Below are 21,996 nucleotides of genomic sequence, written 5' to 3'. Positions count from 1 at the left end.
CGGGCAACCGATCCTTTCGTAGATACCGCTGACTCACAGGAGGTAGGGCCCATAGGAGGACGTCTCTTGGCCTTCGCCCACCAATGGGCGGAGCTCACGTCAGACGCCTGGGCCCTTCAAGTGGTGAGTTTGGGTCTCACGCTAGAATTTCTATCCATCCCCCCGAGAAGGTTCATCAGGTGCCCTGTGCCCAGGTGCCCGTCAAAGCGGCGCCTTATGGACACCGAGATATTCCATCTTCTCACCATCAGGGCCATAGAACAAGTTCCCAAAGGGCAGGAAGGCCTAGGGTTTTATTCCATCTTGTTCCTAGTACCAAAGAACTCCAGGGGATGGAGGGCAATCCTAGATTTGAAACAGCTCAATCAGCATATCAAATACCAAAAATTCAAAATGCAATCTCTAAAGAGCATATTGGCTTCCATCCGCCAAGGCGACATGATGACTTCCATAGACATCAAAGAAACGTACCTCCATGTGCCCATTCATCCGGCACATCGGAAGTTCCTGCGGTTTCACTTCAACGGCCGCCATTATCAATACCGGGCCTTGCCATTCGGCCTCTCCTCGGCCCCGCGCACGTTCACCAAACTTCTGGCAGTATTGGCAGCCTCCCTTCGCTCAATTCCAATACGCATCAATTGTTATTTAGACGACGTGTTGGTGCTGTCGTCCTCTCGAGATCAGGCCCTCCGAGACCTACAGGTCACGATGGACTCATTGCGAAACCATGGATTTGTCCTCAACCTGCCCAAGAGCCATCTGCGTCCAACCACGTCCCTCCTCCATCTGGGAACCACCATCAACTCGATGTCGTGCGAGGTTTTCCTGTCCCCGGAAAGGAGGCAGAGCATATACCACCTGGCGCATCATGTGCTATCTCAACGGCGAGTACCGCTGCTGTCGCTGTCCAAACTGCTAGGGAAGATGATCTCCTGCTTCGGCGTGGTGCCCTGGGCCAGGTTCCATGCGCGTCCTCTCCAGTGGTTTCTACTGCCCTTCCAGAGAGCGCATACCAGTCTTTCCCACATCAAGGTGCAGCTCCCGGGCAAGGCCAGGCGGTCCCTGCGTTGGTGGATGTCGTCCAGGCTCCTCCGGGGATGCCCATTCAAGGAGCCGGACCGCGTTCAAGTTACAACGGACGCCAGTTTATTTGGATGGGGGGCCCATGCCCTGGACAGGGTGGCCCAAGGTCGCTGGTCAGATCAGGAGCTGGCGAACAGCATAAACTGGCTGGAGTTGCGGGCCATCCGTCTAGCTCTCCTGGAGTTTCGGGACATTGTATCTCATTGCCATGTGTTAATTTTGACCGACAATGTGGCCTCCAAGGCCCACATCAACTGCCAAGGGGGAACACAGTCCAGAGCTCTGATGCTGGAAGCGGAAAGGTTGTTCCATTGGGCGGAGCCCAGACTCTCATCGATTCGGGCGGAGCACATCTCGGGCAAAGCCAACACTCAGGCGGACTGGCTGAGCAGAGCGACTGTGGATCAGGGGGAGTGGCAGCTCCACCCCATTCTCTTCCAGGAACTCTCACGCCGCTTCGGCCTACCCGAGGTGGATCTGTTTGCTCACCCGCACAACGCGCAACTTCCCCGGTTTTACTCCCGATACCAGACTCCGGGGGCGGAGGGAGTAGACGCTCTACGCAGTCGTTGGCCGGCCGGCCTTCTTTATGCCTTTCCTCCTCTCACGATCCTTCCGTCGGTCGTTCAGAAGATCTTGGCAGAACAGGCGGAAGTACTGCTGGTCGCTCCGATGTGGCCCAGTCGTCCCTGGTACGCGGACCTCGTCCATCTGTCCGTTTCGCGTCCTTGGAGGATTCCGGACGACCAGATTCAGCTCAACCAAGGAGCTCTCCGGCACCCGGGCCCTCAGCTGTTGCAGTTAGCCGTGTGGCACGTGAGCGGGAGATGCTAGCGGCCCTTCACTATTCGGACGAAGTCATTTCTACAATTCAAGTCGCCCGTCGACTACCCATATTTACGAGGCTACCTGGCAGGCCTTCTGTCGGTGGTGCCGGCGCACCGGGGTCGATCCCATCAAGGCCTCGGTGCCACAAGTTCTGGATTTCTTGCAGTCCGGCCTCAACAAGGGGTTGGCGCCAAACACGCTTCGCCGTCAGGTCACAGCCTTGTCGACGGTGGTCGGGGGTGGCCAAGGCCGCTCCTTATCTCAGCACTCGCGAGTTCGAACCTTCCTTAAGGGTGCTTCCAACTTACGACTGCCGACGGTACACCGTTATCCCACGTGGGATTTGACCTTGGTTCTCAGGGCCCTGACAGCTGCCCCCTTTGAGCCTATCCATTCCATCAGCCTCCGTTTATTGACACTCAAGACAGCCTTCCTGGTGGCCATAACATCGGCCAGGAGGGTGTCGGAGCTAGCAGCCCTTTCTGTTCGTGCGGATCTTTGCATCTTCCACCCGAACAAGGTAGTGCTTCGTTTGGATCCGACCTTTCTTCCAAAGATAAGCTCATTGTTTCACAGGACTCAAGAACTTGTCCTGCCGGACTTTTGTCCTCACCCGTCTCATCCGCAGGAACGCCAGTGGCACCATCTGGATGTTCGCAGAGCTCTTCGTCGCTATGTGAAGCGCACTGCGTCGTTCCGAAGATCGGAAGCTCTGTTCGTTTCCTTCCAGCCGTCTTCAATGGGACAGAAGGTGTCCTCCCACACCATCGGCCGATGGTTGAAAGCTTGCATTGCATTGGCGTATGACACCCACTCCACACCGGTTCCAAGGCGAATCACTCCTCATTCCACCAGGAGTGCGGCCACCACAGCGGCCTGGGCGACGCAAGCGTCTGTAGAAGAGATTTGCAGGGCGGCCACCTGGGCGTCCCCCTCACCTTTTATTCGCCACTACAAGATTGATGTCTTTGCCTCGGCTGAGGCATCCTTTGGGCGGAGAGTGTTGCAAAGGGTCCTTCCGTCTGCGGAGGAGCCTGACCAGCCTAGCTCCCGCCCTGGGACTTAATTGCTTTGGCATATCCCATGATTGGATTCCCGAAGCAGCACACAGGAGAATGACCGTTGTCTTACCTGAACGGTCCTTCTATGGGTGCTGCGTAGGGAATCCAAACCCGCCCGCAGTTTCGGCTGGTCAGGGCTCCGTTTTGATCGTGACTCTGTGACTTCTGGTTGCTGACTGGACTTGACTATGTAGTACCGGATGACTTGCGGCTTGATTGATGTTTGACATAATGCTCCTTCGGTGGACTTCGTAAAGAACTGAAAGGAAACGGAAGTCCAGTCAGAGGAGGCGTGACTTTGAAATTTACATACTCAGTCTCAAGGCTAGAAGGCTAAGTTAACCCATGATTGGATTCCCTACGCAGCACCCATAGAAGGACCGTTCAGGTAAGACAACGGTCATTTTACAACCTTTCTTGTCACAATTGTTAAGTGAATCTTTGCAGTTGTTAAGTTAGTAGCACCGTTCCCAAGTGGCTGAATTTTGATAATGTGCAGTGGTCATAAGCATGAAAAAGGGCCATGTAACTTTTTTCAGTGCCGTCGTAACTTCAAACTATCACTAAGCACATTGTTGTAAGTCAAGGACCACCTGTGACCTTTGCAGCCCTACAGATAATCAGGCACCAATCCTCAGAGGTGTTCTGATATAAGATAGAGTTTGACCATAGATGATCTGTTCATTTATTCTTGTTCAATAAAATATTTATTTTAAGGCAGATAATGAGAGAGTTTTCTCTCAGCACCTTCAAAACAAGATTCTTCCTGATCACACATATGCTGTTGTGTCTGGTGGTGATCCATTGAAGATCCCTGATCTCTCCTGGGAACAACTGAAGCACTTCCATGCTACTCATTATCATCCCAGCAATGCAAGGTATCAGAAAGAAAGAGGAAAGGAAGGGAAAATTGGAAGATTAATAATAATTAATTGCTTGGCCACTCAGCTAATGACGGAACTCAAGATAGCAAATATAGCTTTGATTTTTGTATTCTGTTATCCAAATAATATTTTGGATATGCTGGTTTGCCAGATCCTTTTTCTCTAAATTAAGCTAGGTCTCTTATTAATCATAGCTACCACATTTTTCGGAGTATAAGACGCTCCAAAGTATAAGACACCTAGCTTTTGGGAAGGAAAACAATGGGGGGGGGGATCTGCTTCTGCCTCCCAGCAATTTGCCTCCTTGCAACAAACAGCAAACAGTACAGACAATATACACTGCTTATAGTGTTACATTTCAGACTAGTACAGATGCTGTTAAAATTGATGCGCTTTCTGAAAGTATAGTTATTCTCTGCTATTTAAAAGAAGATACAAGAGCACTGGGCCTCTTCAGATCAAGCATTTTTTTTTTTTAAAAAAAAAGCTTCTTCATTTTGTTAAGCTGTCTAGAACTACAATAAAGCAGTCTTTAAAAAATAAGTCTAATAATTTGAACATTCTATAGGCATTTATAGTTACTGACTTACCTTCTTGCAGCAAACAGCCTGATTAGCACAAGAAAAAAAAATCTGCTTCTGCCTCCCAGTAGTTTGCCTCATGGAGCAAACAGCAAGTTTCACTTTCAGTTTAAGAGAACCTCCCGATCATCAGCTGTTTCAGGCTGCAGGGATTGCTATAGACTATTGCAGCCTCCGCAAGTCCCATTTTCCCTATTTGCTGGAAGGAGGTAAATTGCTGGGAGGCAGAGGCCAAAGGGTAGAGGACGGTGAGTGAGTGGGGCTACATTCAGTGTATAAGACGCACCAAAATTTTCACCCTCTTTTAGTGTGTGTGTGTGGGGGGGGGGGGAATGTGTGTCTTATACTCCAAAAAATACGATAAATCTCTTTGGAACCAACAATGTAGGTCTAGGGTATTAAGAAAAGATGAAGATTGTTTAAAAATTCTGGCCTGGAAGTTAATAAAACTCTTGTTTAGGGAAACTGATTAATTGAAACTGTTTAATTGCAAGGATGTGCATCACATGAGTGGACTATTTGAAGAAATGCCAGTACAGACACAATAAATGGCTTTCTTTAAAAATTTTAGCAATTAATTCTGCTTTCTGCCCTGAGACAAAGGGCCACCAAAGCTGAATTGAGTCTTCTTACTGTCTCAGGGTAGCTCAGAGCATCTTGACTTGCTTCTAATATGTCCATTTCTGCTTTTTATTATTTCATGTTTTCTTCTTTTAACTAGGTTGTGATTATGATTATGTTTATAGTCTCTTTGCAAGCTATCCAGAGCCATTAAGTGAGAGGGAAATATATGCTTATTTCTTTTCCACATGAATAAATAATGAACATATTGATTTGTATATGCAAAGGATGTTCAGGAATGTCTCATCTCTATCCCTTTTACATGTACCTGCAAGGAAAAAAAGGTGCTCTTAAATAGAGGTCATAGCAGAACTGGAAATTTTTGATTGGTGGACCTTAGCTCTCTCATCCCTTCAGCAAGACCTGAAGGCCAAGGTTTTCAGTAGTTCATGTAGAACACTGTTTTAAGATGTGTGAACTTCTAATCCCAGAATTCCTTGCCCCAGCATGCTAGCATGGGAATCTTGGGAACAGAAGTCCACATATCTTAAAGTTGCCAAAGTTGAAAAACACTGCTTTAGGGCAATATTTAACATGATAGTGTAGAATAAGCTATAAGGGACGCGGTGGCTCAGTGGCTAAGATGCTGAGCTTTTCGATCAGAAAAGTTGGTGGTTCAAATCCCTAGCGCCGCATAACGGAGTGAGCTCCCGTTATTTGTCCCAGCTTCTGCCAACCTAGTAGTTTGAAAGCACGTAAAAATGCAAGTAGAAAAATAGGAACCACCTTTGGTGGGAAGATAACAGCGTTCCATGCGCCTTCGGTGTTTAGTCATGCCAGCCACATTACCACAGAGAATGTTTTCGGACAGCTCCGGCTCTTCGGCTTTGAAACGGAGATGAGCACTGCCCTCTAGAGTCAGGAATGACTAGCACATACGGGGGAGGGGAATAGTTACCTTATAGAATAAGCTATCAACTTGGAACACACCTTACCCTGTGTGATAACTGTTTTCTCCTATGTATATAAATAGGAAATTTAGGGTCCCCATCCCTGTTCTCCCCCTGCCCCCCGGGCCTCTAATAATAAATACTTTTATCTTCCACTGTAGATTCTTCACTTACGGGGACTTTCCACTGGAACAACATTTGAAACAAATCCATGAGGAAGCTCTGTGTAAATTCCAGAAAATTGAACCAAACACTACTGTCCCATCCCAGCAAATCTGGGACAAGCCTGTGAGTTTTGATTTCTTTGTGGTATTTGAATGCCCTAGGGATTTCTACTAAATCTGTTGCTTGGGGAAGAGCTGGCTTCATCAGTGGTAGAACCTGTCCAGATGCAAATGTCTTAAGGCAATAATTTCATCCTTTGGGTGTAGGCAGTATTCTTAAGTTCCATATCTGTATGTTCAGTTGAGAAAGGTGAAATAGCAAGAGTTGGAAAAGATGCTTCCTAAAACCATGAGGAGATGCTGCCCAGTCAAAGGAGTTAATAGAGGAATGTGATCTCCTTATCACCTATTTTTTTAAAAAAGTTTATTTTTATTTTCATACAAGTAATCACAATTATACCATTCAGTGGTGGGGTTGCAGGCGGTATGTCCCGGTACAGGCATACCAGAACCTGCCCTGAGCATTGGGTACCATTCTGGTATGGTGCTCCGAAGGGCCCGCCCGCCCGCCCGCCCGAGCTTCTTACCATGTTTTAAAGCTTTGGACACTTCCGCACATGTGCATGGCACGTACAGTACCTGTGTGACGCTCCACCGAGCAGCTGGAGCATCGCAAGGCTTGTGGAAGCGTCATTTGCAGCTACAACGCATGTGCGCACCGCACACATGTTCATGTGGGTGATGCTGGGGCCGTTCCAACCATACCAGTTGAAACGGAATCCGGAACCCACGAGTGATACTATTACATCTTAATCAACACTATTTTGTATTATCCAATATTATGTCAGTTCTTCTTACCATCAACCCACACTACCGTGTTTTCCCGAAAATAAGACAGGGACTTATTTTCTTTTTACCCACAAAATATGGCTTGGGCCTTATGAGCGGAGGGTTTATTGTTTTGGGGTTGCCGGGCGGCTGCTCTCTTGCGAGTGGGCTCCCAAAGAGCCGGGCACAGCCTCATGGGTAAATGGCTGTGTTGCGCTGTCGCACCAGCGCAACAAAACAGCTATAAAGTAGCCACGCTCACAAGCAGCCACCCGGCAAACCCGCTTTCCAGCCGAGCACTACACCATTCACTGACCTGGGAGTATCGCCAAGCTGCATGAGTGCCTGTTCGCCACTGCCCAGTTCCCACAGCTGGGCGCCTTCGAAATACCAGTGAATGACTGCAGAGGGGGTTTGCGCGAGTGGCTGTTCCGCTCTCCGCTCTCTGCTCTGCTGGCAGCTGGCCCACAACCATAGAGCATACGCCCAGAGCAGCCACTGCCGGAAGACTCGGTTTGGAAGCCACCGAAAAAGCCATGTTGGGATGGCGGCAGCAGAAGTGCTCTGGCTCTGTGGGGAGAGCTAAGCCAGGGCATCGTGAGACTGGGAGGAGTGAGAGCGGAACAGCCGCTCACGCAATCCCCCTTTCTAGCCATGCAGAGCGCCTTTCACTGGCATTTTGAATGCACCAAGCTGCGGGAGCTGGGCACCGGCGAACAGGAGCTCACACAACTTGGCGATAACCCTAGGCCAATGAATGCTGCTGTGCCCGGCTGGAAAGGGAGTTTACTGGGTGGCTGCTCGTAAGCGTGTCCACTTCATGGCTGTTGTGTTGCACTGCTGCGACAGCGCAACACAGCCATTCGCCCATGAGGCTGTGCCTGGCTCTTTGGAAGGCCACTCGCAAGAGAGCAGCCACCTAGCAACCCCCCTCTTCAGCTGGGCATAGTGTTGCTCACCAACCTAGCGTTTTCCTGAAAGCGCCACACAATGTGATCACCTTTGCCTCCTCCCCCCAGTTCCCACAGCTTGGCACCTTCGGGATACTGGTAGGTTGGTGAGCGGCACTTTGCTTGGCCGCAGGTGGGGGATTGTCCAGTGGGCTTATTTGCGGGCGAGGGCTTATATTTTTGCTCACCAGAAAAATGTGGCATGGCCTTATTATCAGGACATGTTGTATTTTCGGGGAAACACGGTATCATTTGCTCTCCTTTCCATAATCATATTGTGCCCTATCTACCACCATCTTGCCTCCTCTCCCTCTTTCCTCCCTACCTCCTTTCTTCCCTCTACCACCCCTCTCTTCTCTATTTCCCCTTCCTCTCTCCTTCTCCTCTTTCCTCTCCTTCTCTCTCTCCTCTTTCCTCTCTTTCTCTCCTACTCTTTTCCTCCCTTCTCTTCCCTCTCTCCTAGCCCCTCTCTTCCTCCTTTCCTCTCTCTTTCTCTCTTCCACTCTCTCCACTTTGCTTCAATGGTGTATTTCAGCACCTGAGCAAAATCTATTTAATATTGATGGCATCAATAATTCCATTCCGATAAACATCTGTCATATTAATAATTTTAATATACATCCGCCTTTTACGGGTATACATATATAACAATTCCATTCTTCTTATCACCTGTTTGTAGATCTCAGAACTGTTAGGTGTTTCCACCATCATTTTGGGAAGAGGGTGGTAGAAAAAGAAAAAAGACTACAACATGAACCTTGCTTTACGTATTCCAGTGAACCTCTCCATGTATACTCTGTGGTGGAGGAAAGAGTGGGCTTCTACATTTCTCTAGCTCCAGTTTTAGGAGAAGACATTGCTTCGTCTTACTTGCTGGGGCCTAGCTTCTCATTCATCATAATATTAAATGGAGAACTTTACTGATAAAGAATGTTAGAACTTGGGTACCATTACAGAGAACCCCACCCTTCTGGGCTTGTCTATCTTAACCTACAGGAAATATATGTCAGTTGCAGTTCAGGGATGAAAAAAGACTTGACTACTTGGACTTAGAGGTTGGAAGAGGCCTGGAAATTTTCTGTAGCAATGCAGGAATCCTCGTTTCATTCTGGACAAATGTCAATCCAGTCTTTTTTTGAAAACCTCAAACGATGGAACTCCCATAATTTCACAAGCCAAGATGTTCCATTGTTTTAATAGTCTTAACAATCAAGAAATTCTTCCTTAGTTCAAGTGTGGATATCTCAGTGCAAAGCTTCTGTTAATGTGAATAAATTTTCCGTATTTTTTGAAGTATAAGACGCCCCCCCCTTTCAAAAGTGGGTGGAAAAGTCTGTGTGTCTTATACAGCGAATATTGTCGTGGGGGAGGAGGGTTGGTGCGGCATTAATCAGGGGTTCTAGAATGGGCCGCAGTGGTGAATGGACTGTGGCACCGAATGGGCCACACTGCTGGTGGCCAACAGGCCGCAGTGAAGCAGCGGAGGAGGCAAATGGGATGTGCCAAACAGGCTGTTGTGATGGTGGCGAATGGGCCGCAGCGGCAAACAGGCCATGGCGAATGGGCCAGATGAGTACTGGATGGATGCTAGGAGGCAGAGATAGATTTTTTTTCTTGTTTTCCCATGGTAGGTGCGTCTTATAGTCCAGGGTGTCTTATAGTCTAAGAAATACAGTACTTTTTCTTCCATCTTGTTTTCACTTAGTCTTCTCTTTAAACTCCTTCAAGCACTCTTCATAGGATTCAGCTTCTAAGTCCCTTACTCTTTTTGTTGCTTTTCTGCTGGACTTTTTCCAGTTCCTCAGCATTATCTAGCTTAAGGCTAGCTTACTACCAAAGGCTAGTACCAGACAGGATCATTCCCATACTTTGTGCCTTTTGGCCAGGAGCATACAGCTAGCCCTCTAATTACAACCACAATGAAACCTGCCTATTAGGTTATAAGTCATAGCAGACATAAAATAGATTTGCCGCGGTTTTACTTTTTTTTTTTTTTGCTGTGACTATAAGCTAATGTGGGAGTCATAATTGTGAACTTTACCATTATTAAGTCAACTCGTTGTTTGTTATGGCACAGTTTCCCAGAAAACGGGAAGTACCGTATTTTTCAGACTATAAGACGCACCGGTGTATAAGACGCTTCAAGATTTCAAAGAGGTAAGTCAGGAAAAAAAGTGTTTATCCTCCCTGCCTCCCAGGTCCACTATGCAGGCTTCAGCAGAGGCCGTTTTTCCCTTCCCCCAGCCTTGCTTAAGCCTGCAGAGTACTTCTGGGGGGTTGGGGAAGGCAAAAATTCCCCCGTTTTTCACAAAAATGGGATGCAGGAGCAGGGCTTCGGGAGGCCAAAAATAGCTGTATTTGGTGTATAAGATGCACCAACATTTCCACACTCTTTTAGGCGGCCGGGGGGGGTGCGTCTTATACTCCGAAAAATACGGTAAGTGCCGGATTTTGGCAAAATGATCGTAAAATACTTGGGATAAAGACAATGTCCTCTTTGCTAGTCATTTGTTTGTTTGTTTTGCAGAGGGAACATTCTGTGACATGTGCTGCAGATTCCTTGGCTACTGACTCAAAGAAGCAGACGATGGTCAGCGTCAGCTACCTCCTAGCAGAGTACGTAACTGGGAATAGTAGACTTATTTATCTAAACAGAATCATATTCCTCTATGCAGCTGAGGATTCCATTCAATGTTTTCTGTTATGAAAAAAACTTGGGAAATAATGGTGATAGTTGTTAGGGGTTATCTTCTGGCCTTCAACTGCGTATCGTAACTTTAACCTAACTGAGCCGTGGTGGTGCAGTGGTTAAAATGCAATACTGCAGGCTACTTACGCTGACTGCCAGCAGTTCGATCCTTACCAGCTCAAGGTTGACTCAGCCTTCCAGCCATCCAAGGTCGGTAAAATGAGGACCTAGATTGTTGGGGGGGCGGGGTCAATAGGCTGACTCTGTAAACCACTTACAGGAGTCTGAAAAGCACTGTAAAGTGGTATATAAGTCTTAAGTGGTATTGCTGTTACTATTAATTCAGCCTAAAGTTCTACAGTTGTTCAACAATATAATTGTGCACCATCTCCCAGTCCCTTGTGCTGAGACAACCGTTTCTGCCATGTGCTGAGTTTCGTATGCACCTTATCCATTTGAGTGTTTAGATCTTCTCAAAATGAGCACATTGGATGGGTCAATTCGGCCTTGTCTAGCACCTGAAGGCCGGATAAGGAATAATGGATGGAAACTGATCGAGGAGAGATTCAACCTAGAAATAAGGAGGAACTTTATAACAGTGAGAACAATCGACTGATGGAACAGCTTACCTTCAGAGGCTGTGGCTTCTGAAGTTGTGAATAGCCACTTGTCAGAAATGGTTTAGGTAGGGTCTGTTGCTTGAGCAAGAGGTTGGACTAGATCAGTGATGGTTAACCTTTTCGGCACTGAGTGCCAAAACAGGAGCACCCACTGGAGCACTGAAACCCAGAAGAAAGCAGCTGGCTGGTGTGCAAGCGCGCGGTGGCCAGCTGCACTTCTGGATTCCATTGTATGCTGGGCAGCTGGACCGGTGCGCATGCACGCCTGGCCAGCTGCTGTCTTCTGCTAGCCAGCTGGTCTTTGCACATGTGCACAACAGAACCTAGAAGAGAGCAGCTGGTTGTGTCACATGCATGCCATCACCAGCTGCACCCTTGGGTTCCATCTCGCGCATGCGCGAAGACCAGTTGGCTGGTGTTCATGCATGCAACAGAACCTGGAAGAGAACAGCTGGCCCTGCATGTATGCATACCTGATGTGCAGCTGATGAAGTGCAGCTGATGACCGCGTGCATGCCCTCAGAGGGCTCTGCGTGCCATCTCTGGCATGCATGCCATAGGTTCATCGTCACGGAACTAGATAACCTACAAGGTCCCTTCCAACTCTGTTATTATGTACAATCTAGAAAAGGTCCTGTAAATACCCAGGTGCCAAGCCATGTAGGGCTTTACAGACTAAAATCAGCACCTTGAATTTGACCTAGGAATCCAATGCACTAGGTTCAGTAAAATTGTAACACTATTAAATGTGCTTTCTGTCGTTAACTAAGCCATTCCATTTCAAATTTTGGGAAGAACGTGAAATATATTTGTTCTTCAGGAAGATTGTCTGGCGCTTTTCTAAAACTTCTGTAACAAGAAATGATAGCACTGCTACCTGTACAGGTAGTCTTTGATATATGACCACAATAGAGACAAAATTTTTCATTGCTAAGCAAGGCAATTGTTAAATGAGCTTTGTCCCATTTTATTGCTTGTTAAGCGAATCACTGCAGTTAAGTGAAATATGCAGTAATTAAGGAATTACTGATTTTGCTCGTTGGGATCCAGCTGGGAAGATTACAAATGGTGATTATATGACCTTAGGACAGTGCAATGGTCATAAATACATGCCAGTTGCCAAGTGCCTAATTTTGATCACGTGACATGTAGAAATCAGCCATAAGCTATTTTTTGGCAACTTTGAATGGTCATCGAACAAATGGTTGTAAGTCGAGAACTACCTCTATTGAGTACACAGTGTTCACTTTTTTTTTTCTTTTATGTTTAGTATTACAGATAATTTTGAAACCTTCATGTTGAACTTTCTGTCTTCTCTATTGGTTGGTGGCCCAAATTCTCCATTTTATAAAGCTTTGATCGAAACCGGTCTCGGAACAGATTTTTCACCAGATGTTGGGTAAGTACATTGTTCTTTCTACGCGTCTTAATGATGTAACTGAAATTTTAGTTTGATTTCTTAAATGGGGTGTTTAGAAAAGGAGCCTAACCAAGCTTTGGGGATGTGAAATGCACATGGAATTTTGAATGGGAGTTTAGAAGGATGGCAGTAGTGTGTAGTGCTTTACGGCCCTCTCTGAGTGATTTACAAATGTCAGCATATTGCCTCCAACAATCTGGGTCCTCATTTTATCGACCATAGAAAGATAGAATACTGAGTCAGCCTTGAGCTCATCAGGATCAAACTGCTGGCAGTGGGCAGAGTTAGCCTGCAATACCACATTCTAACCACTGCGCCCCCACAGAATAAGAACATAGATGAACGTAATCTTGTATATAAAATTTCTCTTAAAACTTCATACATCCACACACCCACATTGAATTGGTAGCTGAAAGGAATGTGTTTACTGAAATATGGTTTAATTTTGATTTAAGTTTGTTCCCAGAAAGCTAGTTTCTTTTCTTCCCAATACATATCTGCTGACTGGTCCATATTTGTTTTTTAGCTTGTTGTATACATCTTAGAAGCTTGGCCGTTACATATGGTTTAGTTTACATGACACTAAACCATATTCCCATATTTGTGTCAAACCACAGATAGGTTTATTGCAAAATGTGAAATGGGTTTCTTTTGTCAAAATCCCAATGTTTAAATTCTAATAAGTAAAGATTTTTGTATTATCTCTCTGTTTCTAGGATTAACTCCTCTACACGAGAAGCTTATTTCACTGTAGGCCTTCAAGGGATTTCTGAAGAAAGCATACACACCATAAAGCAAATTATTGCTAAAACTATTGATGAAGTTATTGAGTAAGGACAAGCTTTTATTAACAGAATTTTTTGTACTATATTGGTTTTTTTTATTTTGTAAAAAAAATATTAGCTGCTTACTTTAAAGTTGCAACAGTAGTGGTAAGAGTTCATAATTTCTCTGTTGGTAAAAAGAACCTCTAAATTATACTGCTTTTCCCAACTGGTTTAAAAGATTTGAGATGGTTTTGCTATTTACAAATCTCCTTATAAAAAAGGGCAAAAAGAATATGTAAACTTTGAGTATCCCTTTGATGTACGGTTAATACCTGAAAGCTAAAGAATGGTTCCTGAAAGGAAGAAAAAGAATAAAAACTGAGCTGAAGAAATGCAGATCTTTATGGCTAAAATGTCATAACAGGGAGTTCTCAACTTATGATGGCAGTTGAGACCAAAATATCTATTGCTAACTAAGACAGTTAAGTGCATTCTGTCCCGTTTGATGAGCTTTTTGCCATGGTTAAGTTGGTAACATGACTTGACTTTTTGGATGTTGGTAACATCCTCTACTATCCTCTGGAGTCCATTCAAGCTCACACCGACTGCTTCAGTGACCCCATCCAGTCACCTCATTCTGTTATCCTCTTCTTTTGCCCTCAATCTTTCCCAGCATTAGGCTCTTCTCCAGTAAATCCTTCCTTCTCATTAGGTTGCCAAAGTATTTGAGTTTCATCTTCAGGATCTGGCCTTCTAAAGAGCAGTCAGGGTTTGATTGCCTTGCAGTCCAAGGGACTCACATGAGTCTTCTCCAGCACCATAGTTCAAAGGCTTCAATTCTTTGGCGCTCAGCCTTTCTTATGATCCAACTTTCACAGCCATCCATTACAACTGGGAAAACCATAGCCTTGACTATATGTCATTACTGGTAGTTCTCACTTAACAACCACTCAATTAGCAACTGTGTTGAACAGGCTGGGTTTGATTTAAATCAAGTTGATTTAAACCATAATTTTTAAAGTGCAACTGTCATCTCTGTCTCTTTGCAGCTCCTCGGATCCGCCGTTGACTCACTAACAGTCCCAAAGTTGCAGCATATAGACTCATGCTACATAACTTAGCTCCGTTTCATCCTGAATAAACTAAATTAATAATTTATCTTCAATAGATTGATTTTTACTCCAAAAACATTTTATTAAAATAAATTTGATAAAAATATAAAAAATCTCTCTTAAATTAAAAAAAAATGATTTTTTTTTTAAATTCTTCAATCATCGATTTTTATCCATCCTGGTGTTGAATGAGTGGGACTTACGATCTGTTCTCAAAAGTTCTGGCCATCACAACATCTTTGTCGTAATGTGAACCCAAGTCAATGGGGAAACCTCAGGAGGTTTGAGGTTGAAGTCATGTGACATCTCGCTTAAGGGCTGCATGGAATTTGCTTAACCTCAACTGAAATTGTAGGAACTGCTGTCCTAAGTTGGTGTGGTCATGTGATTTTTATTACCACATTGCTTAGCAATGGATCTACTGGTCAGTTACATTCATAAGATTACCTGTAATTAATTCCTTTGTTTTAAAAACAAAATCGGATCCATCCCCACATGTCGTCCACATATTTCAGTAATAATTGAATAGACCAGTGATGGTTAACCTTTTTGGTACCAAATAGGTTAACTGTCACTGTCCTATAGTGGCTGTCCAGTTTCTTCTTAAAAATCTTAAGTGATGGTCCACTCACAATTTCTCAAGGCAACCTGTTCAGAAGAGAGCAGCTGGCTGACGCCCATGCACACAATGGAATCTGGAAGAGCAGCTGGCAATGGTGTGCCTGTCCACAGCTGCATGCCACCTCTGGCAGGTTCACCATCACGGGAATAGACTGTGCCACATGAATAAATTTCATTCAGAAAATTGAGAATTTCATCCTTGTGATTCTGGAACAAAATTAAATGTCTTCTTTTCAACCTCAGGAATGGATTTGAGAAAGAAAAGATTGATGCTTTACTCCACAAAATTGAGATCCAGATGAAGCATCAGTCAACCCGTTTTGGACTTGCCTTGGCTTCAGTAAGTGATGCTCCTCCTATAAAACCAGCCATAACATCTGCAATCTAGCCTTTTAAACATTGTTTGTATGGGATAGTGCCCACTGCACAATTTTTAAGCATTTGCAAAAGGATTTTAGGATGCGAGTCTAGAGTGTAAATAGTAAAGATGCATCACAGAATCTCTTGTAAGAGATTCAAGATACATTGGAGCCCATGACCTTGAAGTTCTTCTTTGAGGAACTGCAGAAATCCTACTAATAACTTAAGGCTTGAATATGAAGGAGACGCTTCTGAACAAAGTGGAATGGTCCAGTCAAGAAGGAAAAAAAACATTGCTTGATTCCAGCCAATAATAATTATTTCTCCTGGAGCATCTCTAAGTCAAAATTGATTATGGACTCAAGAACTGCACCAGTCCTTGAGATTATGTATTTCTAAAATGGGTTAGGGCAGAGTCTCTTGGTGGATTGGGATGAATTTGAAAAGGGAGAAATGGATGCCTTAGATGTTGGCAAATTGTTTTTGCTCCTTGATTGTCCCACAATTTCACACACTCTGCAGGAGGAATGGCAAGAGAGTCCCTCCATTATGTATCACCTTTCCCATGTGAAGCAGCTTTATATTTTAAAAAAGTGTCCAGTCCTTTTCAGAAGTATCATCAATCTGTAGTCTATCTGCTAAAAACCTGAGTTTCCCTTCGCATTGAAAATAATTGGATGGTCTAGGATGGAAAGACCCAGGGCCTAAGGCTGGGTCCTGCAGTCACACGGCCACAATTTATGACATTGTTGCCAAAACCTCATTGGCTACCGCCTTCCATGACAATTGTTTCACCTCTTGGTTTGGCTGAGCCTTCGTACAAAACTGAACTATCCAGTCAGAGGAGGCGTGGTCAACAATTATGTAGCGCAGTCTCTAGGCTAATGGACAAAGTTAACCCATGCTTGGATTCCCCTCGCAGCGCACATAGAAGGACCGTTCAGTAAGTCAATGGTCGTTTTCTCTGGCAGAGGCACCACAGATGGATATTGCGCTGTTTCCAGGGAAGTCCCATGGGCCAGATCTAAGCACCCTGCAGCCTGCATCCGGCTCATGGGCTTTGAGTTTTACACCCTACTCTAGAGCAACAGTAGTCTTAATGTTCTTCATGTGAAATATTTGCATTCTTTTTTCTAACTTTCCCTTTTTTTCCTTTAAGAATATTGCCTCCTGCTGGAACCACGAAGGGGATCCTGTTGATCTTTTGAAAATAGCAGGAAAAGTAACTCAGCTCAGGCATTGCCTTAAGGAGGACCCCCAGTTCCTGCAGAGAAAAGTAAAACAATACTTCAAGGTATTAAAGTCAGTTGAACCTATTCAAGACCGGTTTTAATACTGTTTCTAAGAGTGAGTAGCCAGGCAATAGGAGGAGCCCAACACTAGCAATAAGTCATGCGAGCTTTCAGCAGATACAGAATGATCTTTGTGCAATGCAAAGCATTGGGGTTTTGCATTGCATAGAGATCATTCTGTATCTTCTGAAAGCTTCCATGACTTCTTGCTAATATTGGGCTATTCTATGCTTTGGTGATATTTGGTGCATCTTCTGATTTTCTTCTCTTTAGTAGAGTTTTCTTCCCTTTAGTAGAGCTACAAAGAGAAGTCCTTAATGTTTTCATATGCCATATATAAGTCTTCAATTTATTGTCATTTGCTTAGCGACTGTTTAAGATTCCAGTGAATCTCCTAAAAGATATTTACAACCCTGGTCCAAAATGTTGATTCTCCGAGTCAGGTGACCCCTATTTATGGCCATTTGCAGAGTCCTGCAGTCACACGGCCACAGTTTATGACATTGTTGCCAAAACCTAGAATGTCCTTCTAGTTTTCGGCAGAGATGCCTTATGGCAAATAATAGATCCACTTAGTGATCATGGCATTCAATTAACAATGATGGACCACCACGAAAAGGTCTTAAAATTGGGTCAATCACATGGTGACATACTTTACAATGAACATGACTTGCAACCTAATTGTGTAGACCAAGGGTGTCAAACTGGCAGCCCATGGACCGCATGCATCATGCGCAGGTGGCACCCCCCCTCCCAACTCCACGTATGGGAAAAACATTGCAAAACATCACGTGATGGCAGCATGACGCGGTGAGTTTGACATCTGTGGTGTGGACTCTATTATGGTAGTAAGTCAAGGACTACCTGAAATTAATAAGTCAATTGATGTCAGTTGTTGATCAGCGTCAGGAACAAAGAGAAATCGTTTTAACACTGATTAGAATTATTCTTTCTTGGCCAAAGGACAACACACACAGATTGACACTCTCTATGAGTCCAGATGCGGCTTTCCATGACAAGCAAGCAGCAATGGAAGCAGACAAATTGAAAGAGAAGGTTGAGGCCCTTTCAGAAGAAGAGAAGAAACAAATCTATGAGAAAGGTGGGTGTCTTCTGAATCATTAAAATGCCCTGTTTGTTTGATTAATACTTGCTTTGCAAGTAGGAAGTGCTCTTCAGTCTCTCTTCTAAGCCTTTTTAAAAAAACTTTTACTGTTTTCCATTCCATTCTCTGGATTCAACACTTGACCTCTTGGTCACTTCACCTAATCTTTAAATGCCTGGTCAGAGAACATAATCATGTTTTTCTTACTCAGCATGATCAAGGACCCACAGAGGGAGGGGGGAGACAATTGAAACTGGACTCCCCAGTCTTGATCTCTTACACCCCTGGCTACTCCATATACCATATTTTTCAAAGTAGAAGACACGCTTTCCTCCCCCCCCCCCAAAAAAAAAAAGTTGGTGAAAATTTTGATGCATCATGTACAGCAAATGTTGCAGCAAGGGGATAGGGAGTTGGTGCGGCGGTGATAAACTGTTCTAGAATTGGCCACCATGGCGGTGGTGGCGGTGGCGAACTGGCCATGCTGGTGGTGAACGGGCCACGGCTCACACTGAATGGACCACGCCAGTGGAAAACAGCAGCAGCAAACGAGTCCTGCCAAAGGGGCGGCAGCGAATAGGCCGTGCCGAATGGGCCATGCCAGTAGTGAAAGGGCCGTGCCAAATGGGTGATGCCAGTGGTGAACAGACAATGCCAAAGGGGCAGCGGCGTCAGTGAATGGGCCAGATGAATACTGGTTGGATGCTGGAAAGCAAAGGCAGATTTTTTTTCTTGTTTTCCTCCCCCCAAAAAGTAGGTGTGTGTTATAGTCCGGAGTGTCTTATTCACCGAAAAATAAGGTATTTATTTTCCCAGTGAGCACAAAAAGTGACAGTAAAATTAAATAGACCTAATTTTTTCAGATGAGTTCCATGTCTGATGAATTATATCTGCAGGGGCTTTTCCCCAACCTGCATCTCCCAGAATGCATTTCTAACAAGCTTCCTGGGAATTCTGGGATTTGCAGAATAATCCAGTTGTTTCTCTGGATAAATCCTTTTGAGCATTCCCGACCCTCAAAACTCTAACCCATTAGCTCTTGATTTTGAAGCAGGTTAAAAGCACCATCATGAAAGAGGCAAAAAGTAACCTTTAAAATTGTTTTACTATTAAAAAGCCATCAGAATTTTAGAAGCCAGCAGGTGCTTGTGTCATGCTGCAAGCCTATGTGTTATTTTCCCTCTCCTCTCCTTTGGGTACTTAGCTGATTCTTGAACACCCCGCAGCTATTATTTTTCACTTTGTCTTTGAAATAATCAGTAGCCTTTTTAAAGACTTGAAATTGGGTCCCTAGGGGACATTATTAGATCCTTGTGCTACAAAGCTTCCTTCCTTCCTTCCTTGTGGGGGAGTTTGAGTAACTTGGATTTGTTAAGAGTTTCTAAATTGATGTTCCCTTTGATCTGCCAGGTTTGGAATTGCTTGATCTGCAAAGCAAGCCTCAAGATACTTCCTGTCTTCCTGCTCTAAAAGTTTCAGATATTGAGCCAAGGATTCCGTTTACTGAACTGGAGATGGCACATGCAGGTGAGGGGAACTGAAGGATGGAGGGTGAGGGATGCAAATAAAATAAATCAAATTCTCTTAAGTACAAAATAGAGAGTCTGAACTTTACAAGCCTCCTGGGTAGACTTCACTGCCACCAATCCCCAGCCCACAATTTTTACATGTGATAGTGCCGTAATGTCAAACCTAGGAGAAGTGTTCCTGAAGTGGCACACAGAGCTTGTTACCTGCATTCACAACTCACTTGCATTCAGCCTGGGCCAATCCTCTCAGGCCCTCATCTCTACTGGGCATACCTGTGTTCCTTACCTGAGACTCTTTTAATAACCCATGAATCTTAGAGTCACAACAGCAGCTGCTGTCACTGAGGGATACAGTAACATGATTTTGCACTTTTAGGTCTGCGTGTTGCACCTTATGCCTGTATCACTGTTCTGACCGAGGCTTCTCTCAGTCAGCACGAAGCAAATTCCTTGTCCCGACAAAATACCCTTTTATTAATTCAGTGTGAATGGTCCTCATTCACATCCAGCAAAGTCTTTCAAGGGAGGATTTAAAGTCACAGACCTTATATGGGTTGGAGTGCTAAAAGGCCAATAACTTGGCAAGAAGTCTCAGGGAGTCACAAACCAATTAAGTGAACTAATTGTCTGCTGCAAACCCCAATCCCCTTTCTCTCCTTTTAAGTCCTCTGGGAGTAGCCATTCATCATCCGCCTGTGGCCTTACTCCCTGTTCTTTAGCTGTTCCCTTTGTCTGCCAACTCTGCGCATGCGCACACTGGGAACAGACTCCAGCTGCTCGTCTGCCTCACCGATGTCTGACTCTGAAGGCAGCTGATAACTGGCATATGGCCCTGGCCCCCTCTCTGCCTCCAACACAAAGCCCTCATCAGAGCCTTCCCCAGACTCCAGGACTGGCCCATGGTCCTCCCCAACCTCCTCACTGTCATAATCTGCTGCCAGTTCCTCTGGCTGCTGGCGGGCCACAACAATTGCTTACCAAGGGCAATCCTGGCCATCATAACCAGGGATTACCTGTACTGGTAGGTTCCATTGCTTTGTGCACCTGTGGTCCTTTCCCTATTGTTGGATGATAGATATGAGGGACAGGAAAAAGAGCAGATCAGTGAGTTTTGGCAAAGCAGCTTAATGTGGACTTAAGTTGAATTGTCTTAGTGTTTCCGACATCATTTGGTAAAGTGATCTCTTCTTGTTTTTCTGTAGCTGAGGATGTTCCTGTCCAGTACTGTGCTCAACCCACAAATGGCATAGTTTATTTCAGAGCCATTTCCAGCCTGAACACACTCCCAGAAGAGCTTCGGCCTTATGTTCCACTTTTTTGTGGTGTCATCACCAAGTAAGAACAAGCTTTTTAAGCAGTCTTTGTCTCTATCTGAGAATTTTCCTGGTCTTCCACCCAAATCATATTCTCCACCAACTTATTTCGTGCCAGAATTGTTATGAGTGGCTTGGTTTGGGAGCCGAGTTGGATTAAGGTCAATTATGGCCACAACTTTGTTCAGAGGGATATTATCAAGATCATGTGACATGTTCGTACCACTTTATAAACCACTTTATAAAGCAGGCTACTTCAGCTGACTGCTATCTGTACTTCAGCAGTTCAGATCTCACCAGGCTCAAGGTTGACTCAGCCTTCCATCCTTCCGAGGTAGGTAAAATGAGGACCCAGATTGTTGGGGGCAGTAGGCTGACTCTGTAATCCGCTTGGAGAGGGCTGTAAAAGCACTATGAAGCGGTATATAACTCTAAATGCTATCGCTATTATAAAGCATTGGTAAGACATCAAAGATGCTGAGACCCTAGAAAAAATTGCATAGAAGAGCAACAAAGATGATTAAAGCATATGATGAATGATTGAGGGGAACTAGGTGTATCAACAAGAAGCGGGGATCAATATATTCTCCAAATTATCTGAAAGCAGCACAAGAAGTAACATATCAAAGCTTATCAAAGAGAGATCCAACCTGGAACTTAGGACAAATTTCCTGACAGTGATAACTATTAACAATTAGTACAATAACTTTCCTCCAGAAGATGTGAGTGTTCCACCACTGCAGGTTTTTGAGAAGAGATTGAACAGTCATTTGTCTGGAGTAGTATAAGGGTTTTCTGCTCAAGGGGAGCTGGACTAGAAGACCTCTGAAGTTCCTTTCAACTCTTATTCTGTATTCTTTAGTACTGCCACATCTGTACCTGTGCACTATAATTGACTTGGCTCGGTCACACTTCACATAAGGAAGCCATAGTGCTCCAAGCATCATCAGTCAAAATCTCTGTGTAACTACGGATTGCTTCCCTTAGCAAAAGCACAAGGCAAGTGGGTGAAGAGGCAGTTGAGATGCCAAGTTCCAGGAAAAACTGGGATTATTCAAGGCCCAAGAATGGCTCCCTTCTTGCAATTAGAATTTGCTGCTACAAATATTAGTCTGGGTAGGAACACAGTGGCTAAGATGCTGAACTTGTCGATTAGAAAGGACAGTAGTTTGGCAGTTTGAATCCCTAGCGCCATGTAATTGAGTGAGCTCCCATTACTTGTCCCAGCTTCTGCCAACCTAGCAATTCGGAAGCATGTAAAAATGCAAGTAGAAA

At 44.8% G+C, this 21,996-nt stretch overlaps 1 protein-coding gene across 1 annotated transcript in view; it reads left to right on the top strand.

The window, feature by feature from the left end:
• The window catches only part of PITRM1 (pitrilysin metallopeptidase 1), a 59,462-nt gene that overhangs the window by 12,306 nt on the left and 25,160 nt on the right, over window positions 1-21,996 (top strand). The window contains exons 7-16 of the mRNA XM_032237077.1: window positions 3,693-3,853; window positions 6,113-6,239; window positions 10,421-10,509; window positions 12,473-12,601; window positions 13,339-13,452; window positions 15,366-15,462; window positions 16,642-16,776; window positions 17,738-17,876; window positions 19,290-19,406; window positions 20,611-20,743. Coding sequence (XP_032092968.1) covers window positions 3,693-3,853; window positions 6,113-6,239; window positions 10,421-10,509; window positions 12,473-12,601; window positions 13,339-13,452; window positions 15,366-15,462; window positions 16,642-16,776; window positions 17,738-17,876; window positions 19,290-19,406; window positions 20,611-20,743 — 1,241 coding nt within the window. The remainder of the gene's footprint in view (window positions 1-3,692; window positions 3,854-6,112; window positions 6,240-10,420; window positions 10,510-12,472; window positions 12,602-13,338; window positions 13,453-15,365; window positions 15,463-16,641; window positions 16,777-17,737; window positions 17,877-19,289; window positions 19,407-20,610; window positions 20,744-21,996) is intronic.

The sequence above is a fragment of the Thamnophis elegans genome, chromosome Z (assembly GCF_009769535.1).
Source record: "Thamnophis elegans isolate rThaEle1 chromosome Z, rThaEle1.pri, whole genome shotgun sequence".
In the NCBI taxonomy this organism is placed as follows: domain Eukaryota; kingdom Metazoa; phylum Chordata; class Lepidosauria; order Squamata; family Colubridae; genus Thamnophis; species Thamnophis elegans.
This window is presented reverse-complemented; position numbering and strand designations above follow the sequence as displayed.